The sequence below is a fragment of the Typopeltis vanoorti genome, chromosome 16 (assembly GCF_054136105.1).
Source record: "Typopeltis vanoorti isolate ZY-2024b chromosome 16, IOZ_Tvanoo_1.0, whole genome shotgun sequence".
NCBI classification, from domain to species: domain Eukaryota; kingdom Metazoa; phylum Arthropoda; class Arachnida; order Uropygi; family Thelyphonidae; genus Typopeltis; species Typopeltis vanoorti.
In genome coordinates, this window is record NC_143564.1 from 34103891 (window position 1) to 34124583 (window position 20693).

Genomic DNA, 20693 nt, shown 5'->3' on the forward strand with positions numbered 1-20693 from the left:
GACACAAGACCTACATACAATACCCTGAATTCAACATGGATCCGCATCCTCCTTGCAAGTTACATTTAATGTTTGGGATGGGTGGATGACCAGTTAAATAATTGTTAAAGCAATTTTAGGAAATGGCGAAAAATTAATTACTGCAGATACTTTTTTTTGGATCTTGAACTTAATTTAGGTTATTTTCTTTCGATAAGATCTGCCTTCTTAGGGACAAGTGAAATCGGGAAGCTTCTTCTCTGAACTATTTCCTTGCTATCATAATTACTACCACGGTGACGAACGCATGGTAATCGGTATCTGACATTGTCGTTCTAATTGCACTTCGCATTTGAAGATTTAAATGCGAATCATCGATAGCAAGCAATTTTTGCAGATGCAACTACTTTGCAGAATACAGTTTGCCAAAATTCTTGGGTGAACTTCAGTATCAGTCAATGGATGACTGATACTGAACATCGAATCGAAACGGACAGGATACCTGCCTGTGCACGCATGTTCTGTTTTGCAAATTTCGCACAGCATCCAAAAACTAATTATGGTTTAAATGACGTAGCTTATGCATCTTTCCCATGACACTGACCGATAATGAAGTTGCATGATTAACCTTCCTAAAATCGCTATGAAACTTGCATTCGGTTCTCTAGTGGTTCCTTGCTTAAAAGGAATTTTCTCATTGCTGATTCAACAGTTAATCGGATTATTTTCTTCCATAAATGTAGCTGGACGTTTTTTATTTCTAAGACAAAACTTGGTCCAGGTGTAGTTAGGCATTCCTTTTATTCTTCAGGAATGCCAAAGAATATCATGCAATTCAATGATAGCTATTGGATGTAAGGATTTTTGGCATTGTAATCTCTTCCAATTTCACTGTTGAAATTGATATGTAACGAAGACTGCTTGTTCACCGTAAACCAAAGTTTCCTAGAAACACCGGCAGGAAGAAAGCCATACATCATTCTAGTCGTAATCTGAGTTTTTTCGAACCGAAGGATGTGGATCCGAATTCCTCTAGCATGCATACTTGAGAGAAATCAACTCTTTAACCAATAACTTGGCCTCTAGGTCAGGTTTCACTTAATTCACTCATCCACCTTAACTAAACGCTTTAGGTTTAGTGATAGGAATTGGCATAAGTAACTTCGTGAGCATCCCTCACTCCATACATTGTCTTGTCTCCATACAAAGTTGTGCAATAGACTTCCTTCTACATTACAAGGAAGCTGCAGAGCCACTTCCTGTATTGAAAACGTATAAAAATCAAATCCCCCTCTAGAACGCAAGGAATTTCAATCCTCATTTCAACTGATCTTAGGCAGAGATTGCGGTTTGCTTTAGGAATCGGGTGGTATTGAATGCCCTATGATTGGAAAGAGCCTTGTTCGAATCCCATTTAAGAAGCGAAAAATTGAGTTTTTTTTTTTTCCTCCTTCAGTTGAGTGGTCTCATTCACGAAGTTTTTTTGCCTCTGAAGGGAAATACGTAATAGACTGATTCGCAGCCTTAAGTGCTGGCCATGTCACCATCTCAAAGTGTACACGGAACGATCAGGACTGAATATTTCGATGTCATTTTGTCAAACGACAATGTGAATCATTTCATTGAAATGTCATAAGTCTTATTTTGGCTAATTGCATACTTTGGCTTCAATTATACAATTTAGGTAAATTAATGAATCCTGTATTTTACCTTCTCAGAACTATAATGTAGTGTTCACGAACTTCATGTCAATATTGTCCCCCTTCACTTTGAATATTCGCGATTTAATATTGCAACATCAGTAACTTAATAATTAATATCGGACACAAGCTAATTAGCTTCATCCTTCACGTTGTTATAATCATTTTTTAAGTTTGTTACTAAATTGTAATCTTACTTAATTACAAATGTTTTTTCCAGATTTCAGCCAGCATGTCCAGCCCAACAAAAGAGGAACTTCCTAAAGTGCCTGTAGCCATGAAGAACGAATTGACTTCTTTTGACGCGTCTAAAATGCGACACGCTGAAGTGCAAGAAAAGAACCCTCTTCCGTCCAAAGAAGGTAAAACTTTTTGTAATTCTTGAAGCGTTATTTATCCCGAAAGAAAACGTGGAACGTATGTGTTCAATATCCCAAGGAATCGATAATGAATTGGTAATAAAAAAATCGTTTAATATTAGTACTCGAAGTTGTCTTAAGCGACAAAACTATCTTACTGATTTTATTAATAAACATGACGCGTTCTATATTAATACTTGAACTCAAGCGCATGGCACATGCGCATCCTACATGTGCATTGCTATTTCCCCTTACCAACCCAATTTTTTAGACAGTCGTGCCAGTTTTTAACTCGGCAGTGTATTTTAAAAACAGTGATAGTGGCTCCATCTTTGGGAGGAATGTGAATCATTTCTTTTGACATTGTCATTCAAATCCAACGTCTCGCATTTTTTTTAAAAGAAATGTTATTAAAATACCTTTCTTAAAAGGTCAAATAGAGCGAAAAATTCTTGAAGTGTCTTGCTTTTGTTCACTTGTCAAATTGTCAGTCTTAAAACATGCTGTTGTCATATCGCAGTAACTCGTTGACATAAGAGGTCAACAGGGAGAAGTAGACTCATGAACTTGAATTTCGCTGTTATCACTTTCGCTATTGCTTGATAATTACTGCTTAAAAATAAAAATGGCTACTTCAGTTTGTCTAGTTACATTGCTCAGAATGAATTACAAGTCAGTTTAAGGATTTGAACATTTCAAAAATAAGTTAAAAAAACATTAAATGTAAACAGGAACGCGTAATTTTTTGACTAAAAATTAGTTGCATATAACAAGATTTTGTTATGTAGAACATTTAATATACTCGGATTGTGACTAAACATTCCAATTAGGCATCATGCGTATCAAGGATTTAGGCCTAGCATGGCCTGTTCCGGCCATAGAAGTCATCGTTTAAGAGGACGTCCCGGTTTTTTTTTTCCTAATGGCTTGTACTTTAAGGCTTGTTTTGGTAATCTTTCTGTTTTCATTCTTTGAACGTGTTCAATCCATTTATGTTTATATTTTTTAATTTTTTCTATTACTGGTTCTTGGTTTAATTCTTTCATAATATCTTCGTTTCTTTTGTGATCAAATAGGGTATACTTTGTAGTTTTTCTCATAAACTTCATTTCTGCTGTTGTTAATCTTTGTCTTTTTGTTTTATTGTCCAGATTTCACTTCCATACATTTAGACCAGTAAGGCTAATGTATTGTATACTTTTAGCCTAGTTTGTTTTTGAACTAGGTTTGGTTTAAATATAGAGTTAATTACACCTGTTATTTTTAAATATTTTGCAATTTTTACGTTTATATCATTTTCATGTGATCATACATACTAGTTAGTTAAATGAATTCACCTGTTCTAAGATCTTGTTATCTATTACTATTTTAGTTCTTGCTGGATCTTGTCCTTTAAAGGCCATAGTTTTTGATTTTTCTGTTTGATATTATCATACCATAATCTTTGGATATCTCGTTTAGATCTAAAATAGCTTTCTGTAGTTTATCTTCAGAATTTGTAATTATTATTTGGTGGTCGGCAAAGAGGAGAGTTTACTGAAGGAGAAAGTTTAATTCCTTGATGTAATGTTTGATTCCATTTTATTATTTCATTTAAGTAGATATGAAAAAGAGTTGCTGAGAGGGGACATCCCTGTCGGACCCCTTAGTTTATCTCTCGTATATGATTGCTCGTGATTTAATCTTATTTGTATTTGATTATTTTCATTTATACTTGTGATAGCTTTTAGGATATTATTTGGTATTTGTCTTTCTTTTAATGTTAAATAATGTTTCTTTTAACTTTGTCAAAGTAAATAAATGCAATGTGTTTCTAAATTGTATTCTCTTTTCTCTATTATTAATTTTAGGCAAAAGGCCGGGTCTATACATGATCGTCCTTTTCTAAATCCATTCTGTACTTCTAAAATAGTTTTCGGAATATTTCATTAGTTTGCTATTTAAGATTTTGCTATATATTTTGTAACAGGAATTTAGTATACTGATACCTCTATAGTTTTTAGGGTCATCTCTATTACCTTTTTTTTTTAAAGATAGAATCACAATTGCTTTTCCATTCTATTGGGGCGATACCAGTTGAATAAATTTTATTTAAAAATAAGTCTTCTTTGAATCTAGTTCCTGCATAGTTATATAGTTCTGAACCTAGTTTCTTCTCCAGGTGAATTTCGGTTTCTTGTTTCTTTCAGGCTGATTTCTAATTCTTTAGTTATTTCCTTTTCATTAATTGTTTGCCAGTTGTCTTTTTTAAAATATTTGTCTGTCCACAATTCTGTGTAGCAATTTAGAAATTCTAATTTCAATTCAGTGTTTAATTTTATGTTTTTTCTTTGGTATCTGCATTTAAGTGTTTCAAAATTTTATATACATTGGGTCTTATTTTATATAAGTCGTGTTCTAAATTAGAAACAAATTTGTTCCATGATTCTGTCTTTTTCTGACTTCTTTAGCTATGGCTCTTATTCTTTTATATTCTATTTCATCTTCTAATCTTTTACTGCTTAACCATTTGTGATAGGCTTTTTTCTTTTTGATTATTTCTTTGATTGTATCATCCCAGATCTTCAGTTTTTTCCTTTTATTGAATTTTTTTGGTCTTTCTTAAGCTTTCATTTGCTGCTGCATTTAGTATCGTTTTTATATTAAGCCATTCTATTTCTATTTTTTCATTTTGTTTTTATTTTGTCTAGATACTGGTTAATTCTTTGTTCATATCGCCATTGTACATTTGTGTCATTCAATAGTCTAGTTTTATAAACAAATGTTTCAATTTTTCTTTCTGTTCTTGTTACTTGTAGCGATTTAGGTGGCAATCTTAATTTTATTTTAACAAGGAAGTGGTCACTGCTTATTTCATATCATCTGTGAATTCTAACATCTAGTGAAAATTTTGATGTCTTTTCATTTAGTATAAAGTAATCTAATATTGATTTCCATCCTCTTGCTGCCCAAGTATATTTATGTACATCTTTATGTTTATAGAAGGAATTCATTATTTTTAGGTTATTATAAACTACAAGGTCAATCAATTTTTTACCATTCCTGTTTGGAGTATGTTCTTCATGTATTCCTATATTCTTAATTTTCGTGTTTCCAATTCTTGCATTTAAGTCTCCTGCTAAAATTACGTAATCATTTTTATTTATTTTATGTTTTTGTAGCTGATTATAAAAAATCAGTATTATCTTGTTCTCTGCCCTCTTCTGGGGCATTTAAACCAATTATTGTTAAATAGCCTATCTATTTTTATTCTAGCTTCTATTATTCTTTCATTCCATAATTTATGTTTTAGCTGTTTTGAAAGGGAGTCATGAATCCAAATCATGACTCCTGCTTGTGCTCTTTGGTCTCTGTCAACTCCACTGTATATCACATTAAAATTTTCAGTTCTCATGGTTCCTTTTAATTTCTTTTTTGTTTCAGTTATTACTGCTATTTTAAAATTTCTTTCATTTAATAATTGGTCTAATTCTGTTTCTTTATATGCTATTCCTCTTATATTCCAGTTTGCTATGTGTATTATATTTTGTCGTTTCCATTTTTGTTTTACCTTTTTCCATTCCAGGGTCGTTTCCTATAGATTCAATCAATTATCTTTTTCTGTCAGCTTACTAGTAGAATTATGTTCTCCATGTCAGGATGACATGGAGAACATAACTAGCCTGACGATGGAATAGTTCAGTGGTAGGGCTGCTACCTTTTTTTTTTTAAGGCTTCTGAACTAGCCTTCTTCCGAATTTAAACCCATAAGAGGAATAGGGTATATTGAAGGGGAAAAGAGTAGATTATAGAAGAATTACAGTAAGATTTATAGAAAGGGCATAGTTGTAAGGCCAGAAATGAAAAGACCCCATGGCCCTTTAGTACTCTAATAGCATAGGGGTCATAAAATAAGAAGGGTTGGCTAATAAGGCCTTATAGGAAAGATTAAAGTAAGTGGATCTTCCTCAACGTGAGAGGAGATAGATCCAGCTAGGGGTCCATGGGAGTGCCGCTTCCCTTACAATCAAGATGATTGGCCCTGTTGGTCCACGAGTCCTTATTCAGTATATTCGGACCATCCCACCATATACGCGCAGACACACGGTGGGCTCCCCTATCCGCCACCCAGGGGACCTGTTCTCTAGGGTTACAGGGTCCCCCGAGAGATTTATAAAGATAAATCTGTTATTCTAATCTTAGTTTCACTTTCTTTTACTGAACCACCTAAAATAAACTTAAGACTGTGGAAGTCTTAACTTTAACATTTTTCATTGCCAGTTTAGCCTTGAACTTGGTTACGAAGGTCGACACAATATTCTTACAATTGTCTGTCGGCTCTACACACTTGCGTTTCTCCCCTTCCCTACCTCATTAAGCTGTTGATAGAGAAACAAGAGTAACCACACGTTTCGCATTTTGGGACACTGCCGAAAGTTGAGTACATTCGTCTCCCACACAGTTTCGAATCGCGTGTGGATTTTGTCGTTGCTTTTCTTGAAACCCGTAGTTTGTCAGTAATGTCGCCCTGAAGGTCAAGCCTGAGGTATCTATGCCAAGTCTTTGAAATGACTGCGTAGAGCCAACCCTCATTTGGACTAGCGAAGATACAATTGGTTTTCTCACTCAATTCGATGCGCTCGCACAGTGTTTCAGACAATTCAGATTGGTAATTATACCATTAGTTGTTCAGAGTAGAGGTTAATGTTCGAATCGCTTAGGTAATTTTTTTCCTCGGAAATTCTGCTTTTCCATGCCACAAAGCAAAGAAAATAGATTACAAAAAAAAAAAAAAAAAAAACATACTGCCATAGTCTGGGCAGAAGCTTACTGGGGTTCAAAATGTATGCAGAAAATTCGGCAGCATTCGCATCAGTAACTTAAACGGTGTTTGTAGTTAACAGGATAACACTTCCCACGTTTTAAATGATAGTAGAGTTCAAAAACCCTCGAAATGACTAAGCACTTTTGTTGTAGAAACTAGTATCGATGGAAAGATGCGAGCTTTTCTACCCCACTAAACGTTTTTAGGAGATATTAAGACATCGGTAAAATGTTGCATCTCCTTAATTCTCGATGGTCAAATGAAATAAGAGAATACTCTCCACGCTATGCAAGTAAATATTGCATCATAGAAACCTCCTTTTGCTTGAAATTAGCCACTCGGCTCATTCAACTAATTTTATTAGCGAAATCCTGTTTTTTTTTTTTAATATTCCTATCAGTGGTCTTAACAGGCACTTAAGCGCTCACGACCTTTCCAAATATTTTTGGACTTCGCAACTGTAACTCAAGGATAAGCTGGTTGACCCTATGCCTCCCGGTGTCTGTCTGCAGATGCGCGTGTTCTGGGGGACGACAAACCTGTTTCCGGGTGAAAAAATATCCTACCTCCCGTATGAGACCGGCTAACTCACCTTTCGTCGAAAGAGACCAGAGAAAGGTTTCTCACGTTCACTGGCGAGATTCGAACCCAGGTGTTTCCGATCTAAGGGTTTCGTCTATACTGACTGAGCTACGGAGACTCATGTTTGCTTCATCTTGGCTTCTCAAACTATTCCCAGAATGAGTTTTACATGAATACAGTATCCTGTCTTAATTGACCTCGCTCTTTCTAATAAAGATCTGTGAAATAAATGCTTATTCTATTAGAGAATGATCATCTCTGAACTCTCCCATTCAATTTCGATTTCTTTTAAACAATTTATGGAATTTACAACTGTTCTCCAGTTAATCTTTCTGACGACTGGAAAATTAGTCAACTGACTATTTAGACTCCAATAGTTACAATTGCTGTAAGCTTAGAAAGATTCAAATGTTTTCAATTCCTTCTGAAATTTCATGAAACAGCCATTTTTCCCCCCTCAGATGAACATAGCTTATTTACGTAAGTACGAAATGCTTTATTTCAATCAGACTTCCAGTACTCAGTATATTACTGTCATGCTAATAATTCATCAACTGTCTGCGTTATGTTTGTAACCCAAAATTTCTTATAGCAATAAGTGAACTTTCGAAAGTCTATGGTCGATGCATCTTGGCTTGAACCCAAATGACATCCTGAGTGTACAGATGCAAACTTAGAACTTAATGTGCTGTACAAGTTTGAATCCATTTCTACTGACTTGTGTGCGTCCTTAGAAAGCTGAAGTCGGATTTACTTTAAGCCATTGATGCCTTCTAAAAATTCGATTTCAGTGCTAATGTAACTTCAGTTTCTCGAGGCTGTGAAAAATTAGGCTGATCACAAAAACGTCTTTCCATAATGTTGACTTACAGAATGTAATTAAAATCATTCACCTGATTCTTATGCTAGTGAGATGTTCGCATTACCTATATTTTGTTTCTAGAGTAGTTTCATAAACTCCAGGAAAAGTTAAAGAAGCAAAGAAAAAAAAAAGTCAAAGCACGGTTGCTTATGAATTTTTAGATTAATGAATCGGATTTTAAAACAGACTTCAGGCTTAGCTTCATCATTTTACGAAATTTAATTACCATAGCTCCTCCCTGCCCTTAAAAGTTGTTTAAGGATAGCACTTGACCTTTATCTAGCGACAAAGGCATAAAATGCAATGGGAAAGGATGTAGTTGTAAATGAGCGAAATTTAACGCATTTTGTGACTTGAAGTATTAAGCAGGCGAGACATCAAAATTTACATTAGTCATCCTAAAACTGCATAGTTGGCATAATTCCTAGAATTCTAACACCACTTATTCTACAAGCGCATTGACTGAAATTGACACTTTCATGATCAAAAGACGTTTGACTAATTAATCGCAATGTGTTCTCTAGCGTTCTCAAACTAATTTTAATCTTATTCAAAAACAATCTGACTTCGGCTAGCTGCTAAATGCAGTGCAAGATCAGCAATGCCAAAATGGATATCTATCATTTTAGATAGAATCGACTTCGAGTACCGCACTTCAGTTTTCCTATTTAGCAGTCACAAGTGATCTTTTGGAATGAGATGGCTAAAACAGACTGCAATCGTTGACGTAGTCTTCCCATCTCTGGAAGCTAACCAAGCCTACAAAAGCTAAATCTTATCTGTGTCGTTTCTATTTTAGAACGGAGTGTGTAGGAGTAAAAGGCCGAGGCGGAAATAACTAGACTTCTCAGCAGGTTGTCTGTCTCCAGACTGCGAAAGCACATCGCGGTTCTTGGTGCCAGCAACTTTTTTTTTTTTTAAAACTTCAGTGCAGCTTTCGTAATAACGCGTCACAAACTTTTTCTTAAAGTAGTGGGACTGGCGTTGTAATCCTCATCTAAAACTATAGTCATTCAAGTAATTAATACTAGGGAACAAACGTGACTTATCAGCCACCTAATTTACAAAAGAAAAACTTTCATGAGTAAACGTAAGGAACTTTTATAATGATGGCATATAGGTTGCCTATAAAGTTATTACCACGTTGCTTTAACTTCGTTGTTTCCCATAGGTCTGAGAAGCATGGACGATTAATCTTCACCTGCAATGAGAATTCACAAAATTAAAGCAACTTCCCCATTCGTAGTTGGTATATATGGCGTTGTGTAGCTGAATTAAGTAGTGGAGATGGTCAGTGTAGAGCTCCCTCCCTGGATGAGTCCTTAACCTCCTTTTGGAGATTTTTCATGCAACTTTTCCAGAAAATTTGTCTGTGTTATGCCAGGAGATGGATTAGCCTGGTTCATGCTAACCTATGAAGGTACTCATCCGTCAATAGTGCAACATAACCCTAATCCCTTTAAACTACGGCACCAGCAGTAGACTAACGTAGCGGTCTACCGCTGGCACCATACACATGCTGTTCACATCGTCCTTACCTTGCATCCCTTTTTGGTTTCCTTGCAATTTAAAATAAAATTGGTTAGGTAACACTTATTACCATGCACGAAACAATTTCAAATTACGTTTGAAGGCGCATCGATAAACAGTTTGATAAACTTCTGGTTTGAGAGGAACAGTTCCCTATACCAAGTTCTTTACTTCAGCTGAAGGCTAAGTAAACATCTTAAATATTCACTCCTGTCCATGCCTTTCTCCCAGGCAAGTTTAAATCACAGACGTCAATATGGATATAATACTTCGCTCCTTATGCGCTTCGTATCCATATTTCAGTGTAATATCAATGGTGTTGCAATTTTAATATGCACTTCATCATTGATAACTGACGTGTATACACGTAATGGTCGATTGGGTAGTTAATTTCATAAAACTTGATTCTCGATCAAATTACTTAGCGTGTGTCTTATTGCATAAATAATTAAATAAATAAAAAATAATACTTTCCACTATAGTATTATAACATTGCACTTTATTACAATAAAACTAATGCCAATAACTTCGACACAACTGAACGAACTTAGACTAATTGAATAATTTTAATTCGAATTCAGTAAATATCTCATTAGGCTTACCCGATTACATCAATTTTACGTAGCGCATAAACTTACAGAATTCCTAAAATTCACACGATAATGCAAAAAGATGAATAAATTTTTATTAACGCCACATGTAGTAACTTTCATGAAATTTATTCATCTTTCGGGTTTATCACCTGAATTTTAAGAAACTGTGACACAAATCTTTAAACAATTACAAATCGGCAGCGCCCTCTCAGCTTACTGATCTACAAACGTTATTAACATGCAGCAAAATGTAGGTTCATAATTTAATCACATTTATCAAAATAATTGATAGCATAAGCGGACTGCGAAAATAAACATTTCTGCTCATGAATTGTAATAATTCGCTACTGGATCGAATCGATCACTTCTGGTGACAAGATACATCACTAATTTTCCGATTTTAAAACAAATGGAATTTGCAGATTTTAGCAATCAAGCTACCAAATATTAATGGAATCTTTTGGTTTTTTTTGTAACTGTACTACACCTTTTATGAAACCCACCAAAAGGAAAAAGTAAAGCAAAGTCTCCACCTCTATTAAAACGAAACAAAATATTGAATTTTCAGTTAGCTTTCTGAATTCAGAAAACGTTAACTGAAATCTAAGATGAATGCTTTGAAGTAATTTCTTAAATCCTTATCATCCAGATCAATATATTCTTCAAAGATGTGTAGCTAATTTGAATGCCAGTTTTGTGAACGTTCTTTCAATTAAGATAAATTTAAGTAATCTAAGTAACTACTGAAAAAACGACGCATTATAATCGATTGTTCTCCCTCTATCAGAAATGACAGAGGGAAGCACATGACTCATTTCCATTCTATGCTTTCGTATGAATCAACGTGTAGTTGAATGTATAACGTATCATTTTTCTTACTGTTCTATTCATGTCTGAATTCTTAAACAGATATAATGCAAGAGAAATTACATCTGAATCTTGTTGCCAGCGTGGAATCATTTGACAGAGGATGCTTATCCCCTACTAAAACCATAGAGAAATCGGTGTTGCCAAAAGCTGAAGGTAATATTATCAGTGTTTACTCTTGCCGAATGGCTTGGCGCTTCTACTCAGTTTGGGCTGTTCAATGCTGGCAAGGCTTATCAGTCAGCAAGATCGGTTAGATCTTTTCAGTAGTGCAAGCTTTAGTAACACGCGCATTAATTTCAAGGGTCTAATAAAGCTTATTTCAGTAATATGGAATACAGATTCCTGGCTACCTTTTTTTTTTTTTTTGCTGAGACAAATGTATTAAAATTAACGACCTTACTAATTTTTCATTTTTTAAAATGTGTTGGGGAAAATGCAAAAAGAGTGCATCCCTATTTTGTTTTAACTCACTGGAGACTATTTTAAATTTGACGCACTTAGGCTAACATTAAGAATGACCTAACAAGGTATAATACTAAAACTGGCAAATTAAATTTATTTTGTAAGCTATAATTTATGCAAAATAACAGTTGAGTGTACGTCAGCAGCTAATACTTAATTTTAAGTCGGTTTGATTTCAATTTTGAAACTAATTTGAATTACATTCGCTTCAAAATACCTTTTGAGTTCTCACTAATGTGATTTGCTAAGTATGATGGCTAATGTGTATCGATTGATCTACTCGCTATTTTCCCAACTTAAAAGTTGATTTCTGGCTTGTTATGATTGGCGATATACGGAGTGACTTAGCTAACTAAAGTTTCTTAATTTTCAGAATATAATTATTTCATACATCCTTGCTATCAGTTTTAATTATACTGACTCGAATATATAGCGAATGATAAATTGACTTGGTTCTGTATTTCAAATGAATATCGTTCTGTCATGGATACTAAAGTCGCAAACAGTATCGTTTCTAGGTGGGTTTCCATAGTCTTGTTTACTCTTATTGATGTCATTTAGACTAGTGCTTATTGACGTGCCTTTTTTATAATGTACTAACGTTACATGCTTAAAATAGATTAGATGAAATGAGTGCACATGCTATGAAATTGCATGTATTATCAGTTTCTTTTCTATACATAAGAAATATTTCAAAATCTAGGGTATGCAACATCAGTCACTGATTTCCTATTTAATTTCAAGTAATTTCTTGACGTAAAATGGGAATAGGATGACTAATGTTGCATACTTTAATATTTTCTTAAGAGAATAATTCTTTCTCCCATCACCCAAATATCCATGAATGCAAGATTTAAAGAAATGTTTCAAATGTCTGAATTCCCTGATCGTTTGTAACAATACTTAATTTATATTCTGAAATTTTCGTATGAAACTTTGTCCCGTGAATAAACATGAACACCACATTTCGAAGTGACTTTAAAAGTAATTGCCACGTGTTTTAGCCTATTTTTTATGTCAACTATGTAATCAATATTTGGGAAGTGTACACGAGCCCTTCCATCTATTCATGTTCAATACTTGGGTGATGGAAATTTCAGCTTGAATTTAAGTTTGCACCGAATTTGTCTTATCATATATCGAGGAATTGCAAAATGATGCGAAGATAATATACAATGAATATTAAATTTACAAACATGACACATCCCAGTTTTGCCGAATGGAAATCCTTAAACTAATCTCAGAATATTGACTTATTGTGTTAATACTTTTTGGAACTAAATAATTAAATTCATAATTGAACTTCTAATCTTTTTTAAAATGCTGCAACATTCATTTATCTTATTTAAATTCAAAGCTTTAAATGTCGAGTAGGTAACAGCAAGTGTATATAAACTTGACCAAATCTTCAAATGTTTTCATTACATAAATGCTAGTTTTTACCATATTTTCATGTTTAAAATGCTTATTTTATTGCCAACTGCTAAAGCTATTTAGGATTTAAAAAGTTCAGTTGCATGAAAATATTCCTGAAACTTAAGTACTTTCAATTTGAAATATGCAATCTTACGCCATTGATCACAGATTTGAAGCAGGAAAAGCAGCATCAGCAGCTTATGGATGGAGTGACAAAGTTCCAGAGGGCTAAACTAAAACGTTCAAACACAGTGGAGAAAAATGAACTGCCCACCAAAGAAGGTTCGATAATATTTCTTGTTAATGTAACACCTGAAGCCTAACTTCCAAAGTCCATTGCAGAATGGCTGTAGTCCCCTTTCTTGAAAGGGGTGAATTGATCAAGCATTACTAATACGTGAAGAAAAGCGCTTAATAGATCATTTAATTCTGCACCTAAAAAAAAATAATTCGCATGATTGGTTTGAGCAAACGTAGTACGTGCTTCATACGTATCTGAAATAGTGTAGTTTAGGCGTCATCAATGCATACTACTTGAGTAGATTTGTTAGCATGCATTTTAGTGTTTTCACTTCAAATGGATCTTTCGCTAATGTTACTTTGAAACCAGTTCTAATAAGATAGCTTACATACAGTTTGCATTTGCTTTTAATATAGATTCTGGTGACTAACCATGTCAGTGTTGCATCTCTAACGCTATGCATTTTCCCTTTCGGATGAAGATTAGTATTGCCTATTACTTGCAACGAAAATTTTCATTGATTTAGAGAGCTTTCTTAAAAGTAAACCTGCAATGCCCTTTAAACTCCGCGCAGAGAATAAAAGCAACCTGAAGACCATGATGGAATTACTGGTTTTCAAACCTGAAGGAACAAATTTTTGTAATAGCCTTAAATGGAAAGGACTTTCAAGTTCTTAACGAGATTTTCTACCCAATAACTTAAGATATATTAGTTGACCTTCTTGAAATAGATGAAATAGGTTCATAAATCTAAACTATCCGTAGGTTATAGATTAGTAAGTCTTGCCAAGTTGCAAGTAAATAGTTCCGAAGCATTCGGAACTATTTACTTTCATTGCATTTGGTAGTGAGACAGCAAGACTACTTGCCTACTTAAACCATTAGACAACGTGAGCCTTATCCAGAAGGAACAATTAAATTGGCAGTTGTCATTGCGTTAGCTATCATGGTCATTTGTGGCCAATATGCAATGTTGTATATCTTTCGGTGGAATTCTGCAATGATGCGACTGAGCTGATAGAATTTTAGCGATCGGCATTTATGCAGTATCGCGAGTTATACCCTCCTGTAGCCCTGCAAAAACAGGACCACAGGAGATATTGCCTTTTGGTTGCTTTGGCTGTAATTTCAACTCAAGCCATCACTTTAGTGATGGTTACCATTCTTATAGAAGTTCATAACTAACAGAACGATCTGGAAGAAGTATCAGATCGTCATGAATTCTGATGATTTGACCCTTGGTCAATCCACGGCTTACTGTCATATACAGTAAAATCGTAAAATTTGAGGTAAATTCCCCTCAGTTCAACCATCCGTCTTAAAATAACTTAATGGAACGGACCAAATCACTATTTGAACTTTTGTGTAAACGTTTTTTTTTTTTTTTGTTGGTGTACCATGTTAACCGAAAGGAATTCCTTCAGTTAAGAAACCAATGTTGGTCAAGGATTTAAAACTAATGCTGAATTCGCTTTTGTAGTATAACACTTCAATTAGAATTAGTAACAAAAGTAGTCACTCTTGCATGATTATTTAGCTATATTAACACTATTATACAATGAGTAAAGTAAAACATGTTTAAAATTTGTTCACTGGATACAGAAATTGAGTCAGTGAAATTGAGAGGGCAATGACTTGCACCCATGCCGGCCAATCACAATCCAGGAAGTTGGCTATTATGGCCATGCAACACCAGAGCCTAAGATTCAATAGTACTTCCGAACAGAAAATAATCGCATACAGTAACATCTTCATTTGCTGTAATTAACTAAAGAAAATATTTGAATCTCAAGATTTATTGCCGATAAACATTGACAGTGGCAGGATGCCTTACATGGCTGTGAATGTAAGGCATCCTGAACAGAAGCGATATACTACATTTCTTGAAATCAGAAATGATATGCATTGGCATTTAGTTTATTCCTGAATTAATCTTAATAATCGAAATAGCCATATTTTTTTTTCTTCCAAAGAGTTTGGCTTACTGCTATTCGGTTATATCCCATTTGTCGAACTCGTTCAAATCTGTATCCAGCTTTAAAGTGAGAACATAATAATGTAATATTTTCTTTTGAACATTTAACTTAACGAATTAGGATTTTTATTGGATTGTAACAATATACGTTGGTCGTACTTTACGTTTCGTGCTGATAGCTGAATTGCCACAAGGTAGGTAACATTTCTGATGCTGGCCAAACACTGCCGTGTGTGTGTGTGTATGTATGTATATATATATACACACTGAATTTACTGAATACAAATTCAGTTAATCCAAATTACTAAATCAAGAGATGCAACTTGAAAGTAACATTTATGTATTCATAGTTTGAATTTTCCTTTATACCAATAAATTTTTCTCTACTGGAAATCTGATAGAAATGTCACTAAGTATTGGGACAACACAAATACTAAATCGATTTTAAAAAATTGTACATAGCAGTGTACTGAATCCAAAATAACTTAGTAGTTATACTGTCAAGATGGTAACTACTGCTCAACTTGTGTTCAAGAGTGTCAACCTCCAGCATAAACCGCAAGAAATGAGACCATTACTTTCTGTACTACCCAAGGCATGTACACCTAAAGAAACTGACCCTTTCCTTATCCAGTATCTTTCTAATTATTCCCAATCTTATTTTATCATTTTTCTTTTGGCACTAAAACCTTCTGCTTTTTCAAAACCGTTAACCAGCATCTAAAATACTCAAAGGTAATATACCTTAATCCCCCATTGTAACCCCTACTATTCAAGTAATTTAATATTCGGCGGGCCCTTCTGAAAACAGATGTTGGTTAGAAATCGATTTAGGACCAGATGAGCCTTTTTCATGCAGGCTTTTAAACAGTAGGCCCGTCTGATAAGATTCCAGCAGTTTCCTCTAGGAAAACCGTTCTACCTTGTCTTGAATAGGCAAACCTCCAAGAAACACTTCAGTTTTAAAACATCTGAAGCATAGCTAGGAAGCTGTAAGATTACATTTCCTTTGGTGAGATAAGACCAAAGTTACGGCCAGCGTATATTGGTGTTAATTGTCAAGGTAATCGCGAATTCACATAACGTTAAGTAAAAAATTGTTCAATTTTAAATCTAGCAATGTGTATAATTTTATGGAGTGTATCTGTAAGTTGCATGTTTGTAATTCAGATGTTTAACTACAACAGTGGTCAGTCAAGAAAAGTTACATCAGCAACTTTTGCAAGGGGTATCGGAATTCCAGAGGCACAAGCTGCGACCGACGAAGACTGTGGTGAAAAACAGCATCCCTACCAAAGAAGGTTTGAGTGTTGGGTGTTTTCTGCATGGTTGAAAACTTGATTTAAACTGACCCTGAACTAAGAATGGAATGGTGTTCAACTCCGGTCAGATATTGAAACAATAACTCCTCTTTATTGCATGAATAATTTTAATATTCTTTGTGCGTTGACCTCTCGTATTTATCCTTCAAATTCTATCTTAAGGAAGATCCCCTAGAGTAGAACCTTTTGAAAACGAACTTAAGATTATATAATAACTAATATTTCACAGAGGAACTTGAACGTGTGCAACTAACCCGTAACTTCATTATCTGTAATAGTGTTGCCCAGTAGCGCACTTCCTCAGGTAAAACAGCTGTAATTGTCTTGCTACGTTGTTGTATTGCTAACCATTAGTCGAGCTTTGAATTGGTTAACTAATACTTTGAATACCACACTATCCATAATGTTGAACTTACGTTTATTTCTATTTCAGCCATCGAACAAGAAAAGCAGCAGCAATTGCTTCAAGGAATTGAGTCGTTTGATCCATCTCAGCTAAAGCCTACCGAGACTAACGAGAAAAATTCCCTTCCAACGCAAGAAGGTAAGACGACCTTATCCGACATTAATGACCTTTATTGATTATAGTACATATACTGTTAAGTTGCAATAATCCCAGCAAGATTTGTATTTCTAAGCACTATAAATGTCAGTGCTTATTAAGCATGGCCTTAATGTTGCTTTGCATTTGCGTAATCGCTAAAATACAATTATTTAGGAGTAAATTGAAAAACTAATTTATCCGAAAATCGAACCCAATTAGGGTACTGAATATTAATTGTCAAGCTTCTATAACTTATCCATTGTAATGATCGGTATAATCGCAATATAACAAAGTAAATCATCTTATTCATCTCGTTTCGTATACCTTATGGTATAATTCATCTGGAATGAACCTACTTTTTAACTCAAATATAAAAATTAAAAACTAATGGGCAGAACTGATACTACATATCGTAGTTATACTTGTACTGTCCTAGGTGACCAGTTTCTACTTTACTAATTTCATATCTGAATCGATTAAAATGTTACTCGTTGAAGTATTTACACAGCAGTACTTAAAATTTAAGTTTGGTTAGCCACTTGAAGATAAACTGAGTCTGGAACGATAGCAACAGTATAGCTACTTTTTTTTCTTAAAAGTGATCTTATTAATGTAACTTCTTAATAGGGAGTCAAATTGTTTGTTCAGATGGTTTTTGGACAACCAGATTTTTTCCACTTGACCCTTGAATAACTTATGTGAACGGATTATTCCCTTTATTTTACTTCTGAGTTTTTCCACCATAATCTTAGGCAGTCTAATTCACATCGCATTCTCATTTAATCTTTTTTTTTCTCTTGCAGTTATTGACCAGGAGAAGACTTGTGCCTAGATCACACCTATCCATGTAATCAACATTTTACTCCATAATGGGAGGTTAAAGTCCTTCTTGCTCATGGGATTTCCATGTTGTACAAGGCATGGAACACGAATTTTGTTACAATTCATTTCTTGGTGGCTCTTCTAACACCTTCCTGTCGTCTGGAAGAACACGGTATCCCAACTAAGAAATGACAACTTGCTGTGTCTCTGGGCAGTTAAAGAACACCAAAGAAGTAGAGCAAAGAGACATTTCTTAGACTAAATAAAATGTATTCCGATTTGACTTGTATTTAGTTCCTGAAGCTGATTTTGAAAAGATATTTGGACTTTAGATTTTTCAAATTTATCAGAACGTGAAGTATTTTGAACTTAGTACAAAATTAATGATTGCAATGCTTCTGGCTATAAACGGCTTTACTGAATTTCGAGAGATCTTCTCTGGCATAATTTCACAGCTGTTTTCAAATTATCACTGAAATTTCGCCTTCACGTCTTCCAGGGTTTAATTGCCACACGTTAATTTCATTGTCATGTGTTAGAAAAGCCTTTAAGATGTTAAATGTTAGTGAATTGTACTGTGGTCTTGTGCTTCAGTGTTTGCTCGACAGAGAATGGAATATGAAAACATTGTGAGACTGTTAGTTGAAAATAGTTCCTTTTCTAACAAATTTTTATGCTTACTTTTGTACTGAGAACATATCTGTCCAGTTTTGTAACGAAACTATGTAAACATACTCCGTTTTTACTTGCCTTGAAGGTAAACTTTATTTTGCAGAATTGAGCTATTTTAATACAATGTTTTGTAGCAGTGTATAAAAGTTTTTCATGCTTTGATAGTTTCATATTCATCTTGACTTTCTTGCTGTTATACACCAGTCTAAAGCTGCAAGCCAGTGAAAGTGTCAGTTCTATGAACAGTTTTTTATGAAATTTGTAACCTTCTCTATTTGAAACAAATAATAAATAGCCACATTCATGAATAACTTTGTTTTTTATTTTCACATCCATGAAACATCATATATTTGATACGAATTACTTGCTACAATTGAAGATTTTATAAACTTCAGTGAAGAGGCTGTTATTGGACATATATAAGGTAGTCAAATATCAAGTTTATTATAAGCTTCAACATGCAGAATATTGGCATAAATATCTTTCCAGCTTAAGTTGGAAAGATCTAATTTATGGACGAAGGTTAGTAGTGATGCTGGTAAACTTAAAATGTTACAATTTCCAGCTTCTGTATCTTGCTTGAATAAATAAGACGCTGTGTAGCTCAGTGGAAGTGGTGCTTGGTCCTCTGTACTTGGCCGCTCGAAGTTAGACCTAGTTTCAAGTCTAGTCGCCGACTAGAACTTTTCTAAGCCCATCTTCGACCGGTTCCCAAGTTAGTCGATCTCTGGCGTGGGCAAGTGGGTTTTTCGATCCGTAAACTCGAGAAAATCGACCGTAGTACCCACATTATTTCAGACAATAACATTTTAGGGTTAGGCACCAGGAAATGGCAGCGCTTGTTTGCTGGTCTCTTCATCAGTAGCCACCTATAATTAGTGATAGACATGGGCCAGCTATCTCTGATTGGCTACTGGTGGAGATTGAACTGCCCACTCAGTCTCCAAAAGCTAGATAAGGTATAAAGGCCCTGCCTACTCTACTATACTATTAGGGATAAGAGGTGTTAGCTGATTTATTTACTTGAATAAATTTATATTCGTCAACCACAATAATACAAACGTACTTGAACATTAAGTATTCAGCCCACTTACATGGGCTGAATACTTAGCCCATGTAAGTGGCCTTTAAATCCCACAAAAGTGAAATCCCTTTTTCGAAGGGATTTCACTTTTGTGGGATTTAAAGTAGCATCACACTCTTTTTTAGCTGAAAAAAGAGTTAAACATTTTAAAACTGGTACATTCGCATAAGTTAATCGTCTAACTTTATTTGGGATAGATTAAGTCTCAGCCCATGCATATGAAGAGTTATTCATATTTCTTATGAAATATGTATTTACCACAGCTATTTTAGGAGTAGCGAGGTACTTGAGTAGTCTTCTTTAAGACGTTGCTCAAATTTACCTCAACTTTCTTACTGAATAAGCTATCAAATTTCTAGTAGAAATAGAGGACAGCATTAATAATTTTCTGAGTAGAACCAAGGAATGGTTAATTACATGTCATAGGATGGATGGCAAGTTTACGAAAGGTAATTAGAAGGGGGAATTTTTTGGGGGGGGTTGAAGCTATGAGTGTCAACCTAGAAACTTGAGTAAAGCTTTAAGATGGCTACTCCAAGCTGAATATGAGACAAAACGTAGTTAAAGTAAAAATGCGTTCCTCTACTGGAACGTAATAGAGCATTTAAGAAATCGGAATCTGACCATAGTAAATGTGGTTCAAGTAATGCAGCCTATTCTCATTGTAAATTGGATAGAACAGGACTTCATAGAATCAAAAGCTTGTCAAACTAGCAAATCGTGAAGCCAACTTCCCCATGATGTGAATGAGCTGCAAATGAAATTTGCCAAGTTGGCTGAAATGAATAAAATGCAAACGAAAAATGGAGTTGGCTAAATGTGAACATGCAGTGTCAAAAATGCTTGTTTCTGTAGTCATTTCATGACTTGAAATTG

At 34.6% G+C, this 20693-nt stretch overlaps 1 protein-coding gene across 2 annotated transcripts in view; it reads left to right on the forward strand.

The window, feature by feature from the left end:
* LOC150097939 (uncharacterized) overlaps positions 1-19044 on the forward strand; it is a 28610-nt gene extending 9566 nt beyond the window's left edge. Inside the window, exons 2-7 of one of the 2 annotated variants that reach the window (XM_090406478.1) lie at positions 1900-2041; positions 11319-11432; positions 13326-13439; positions 16561-16674; positions 17129-17239; positions 18043-19044. In XM_090406478.1, coding sequence (XP_090262604.1) covers positions 1912-2041; positions 11319-11432; positions 13326-13439; positions 16561-16674; positions 17129-17239; positions 18043-18071 — 612 coding nt within the window. In that variant the 5' untranslated portion in view covers positions 1900-1911 and the 3' untranslated portion in view covers positions 18072-19044. The remainder of the gene's footprint in view (positions 1-1899; positions 2042-11318; positions 11433-13325; positions 13440-16560; positions 16675-17128; positions 17240-18042) is intronic. The other variant, XM_090406479.1, reaches the window with a different exon arrangement.
* The last annotated feature ends 1649 nt before the right edge of the window (positions 19045-20693 follow it).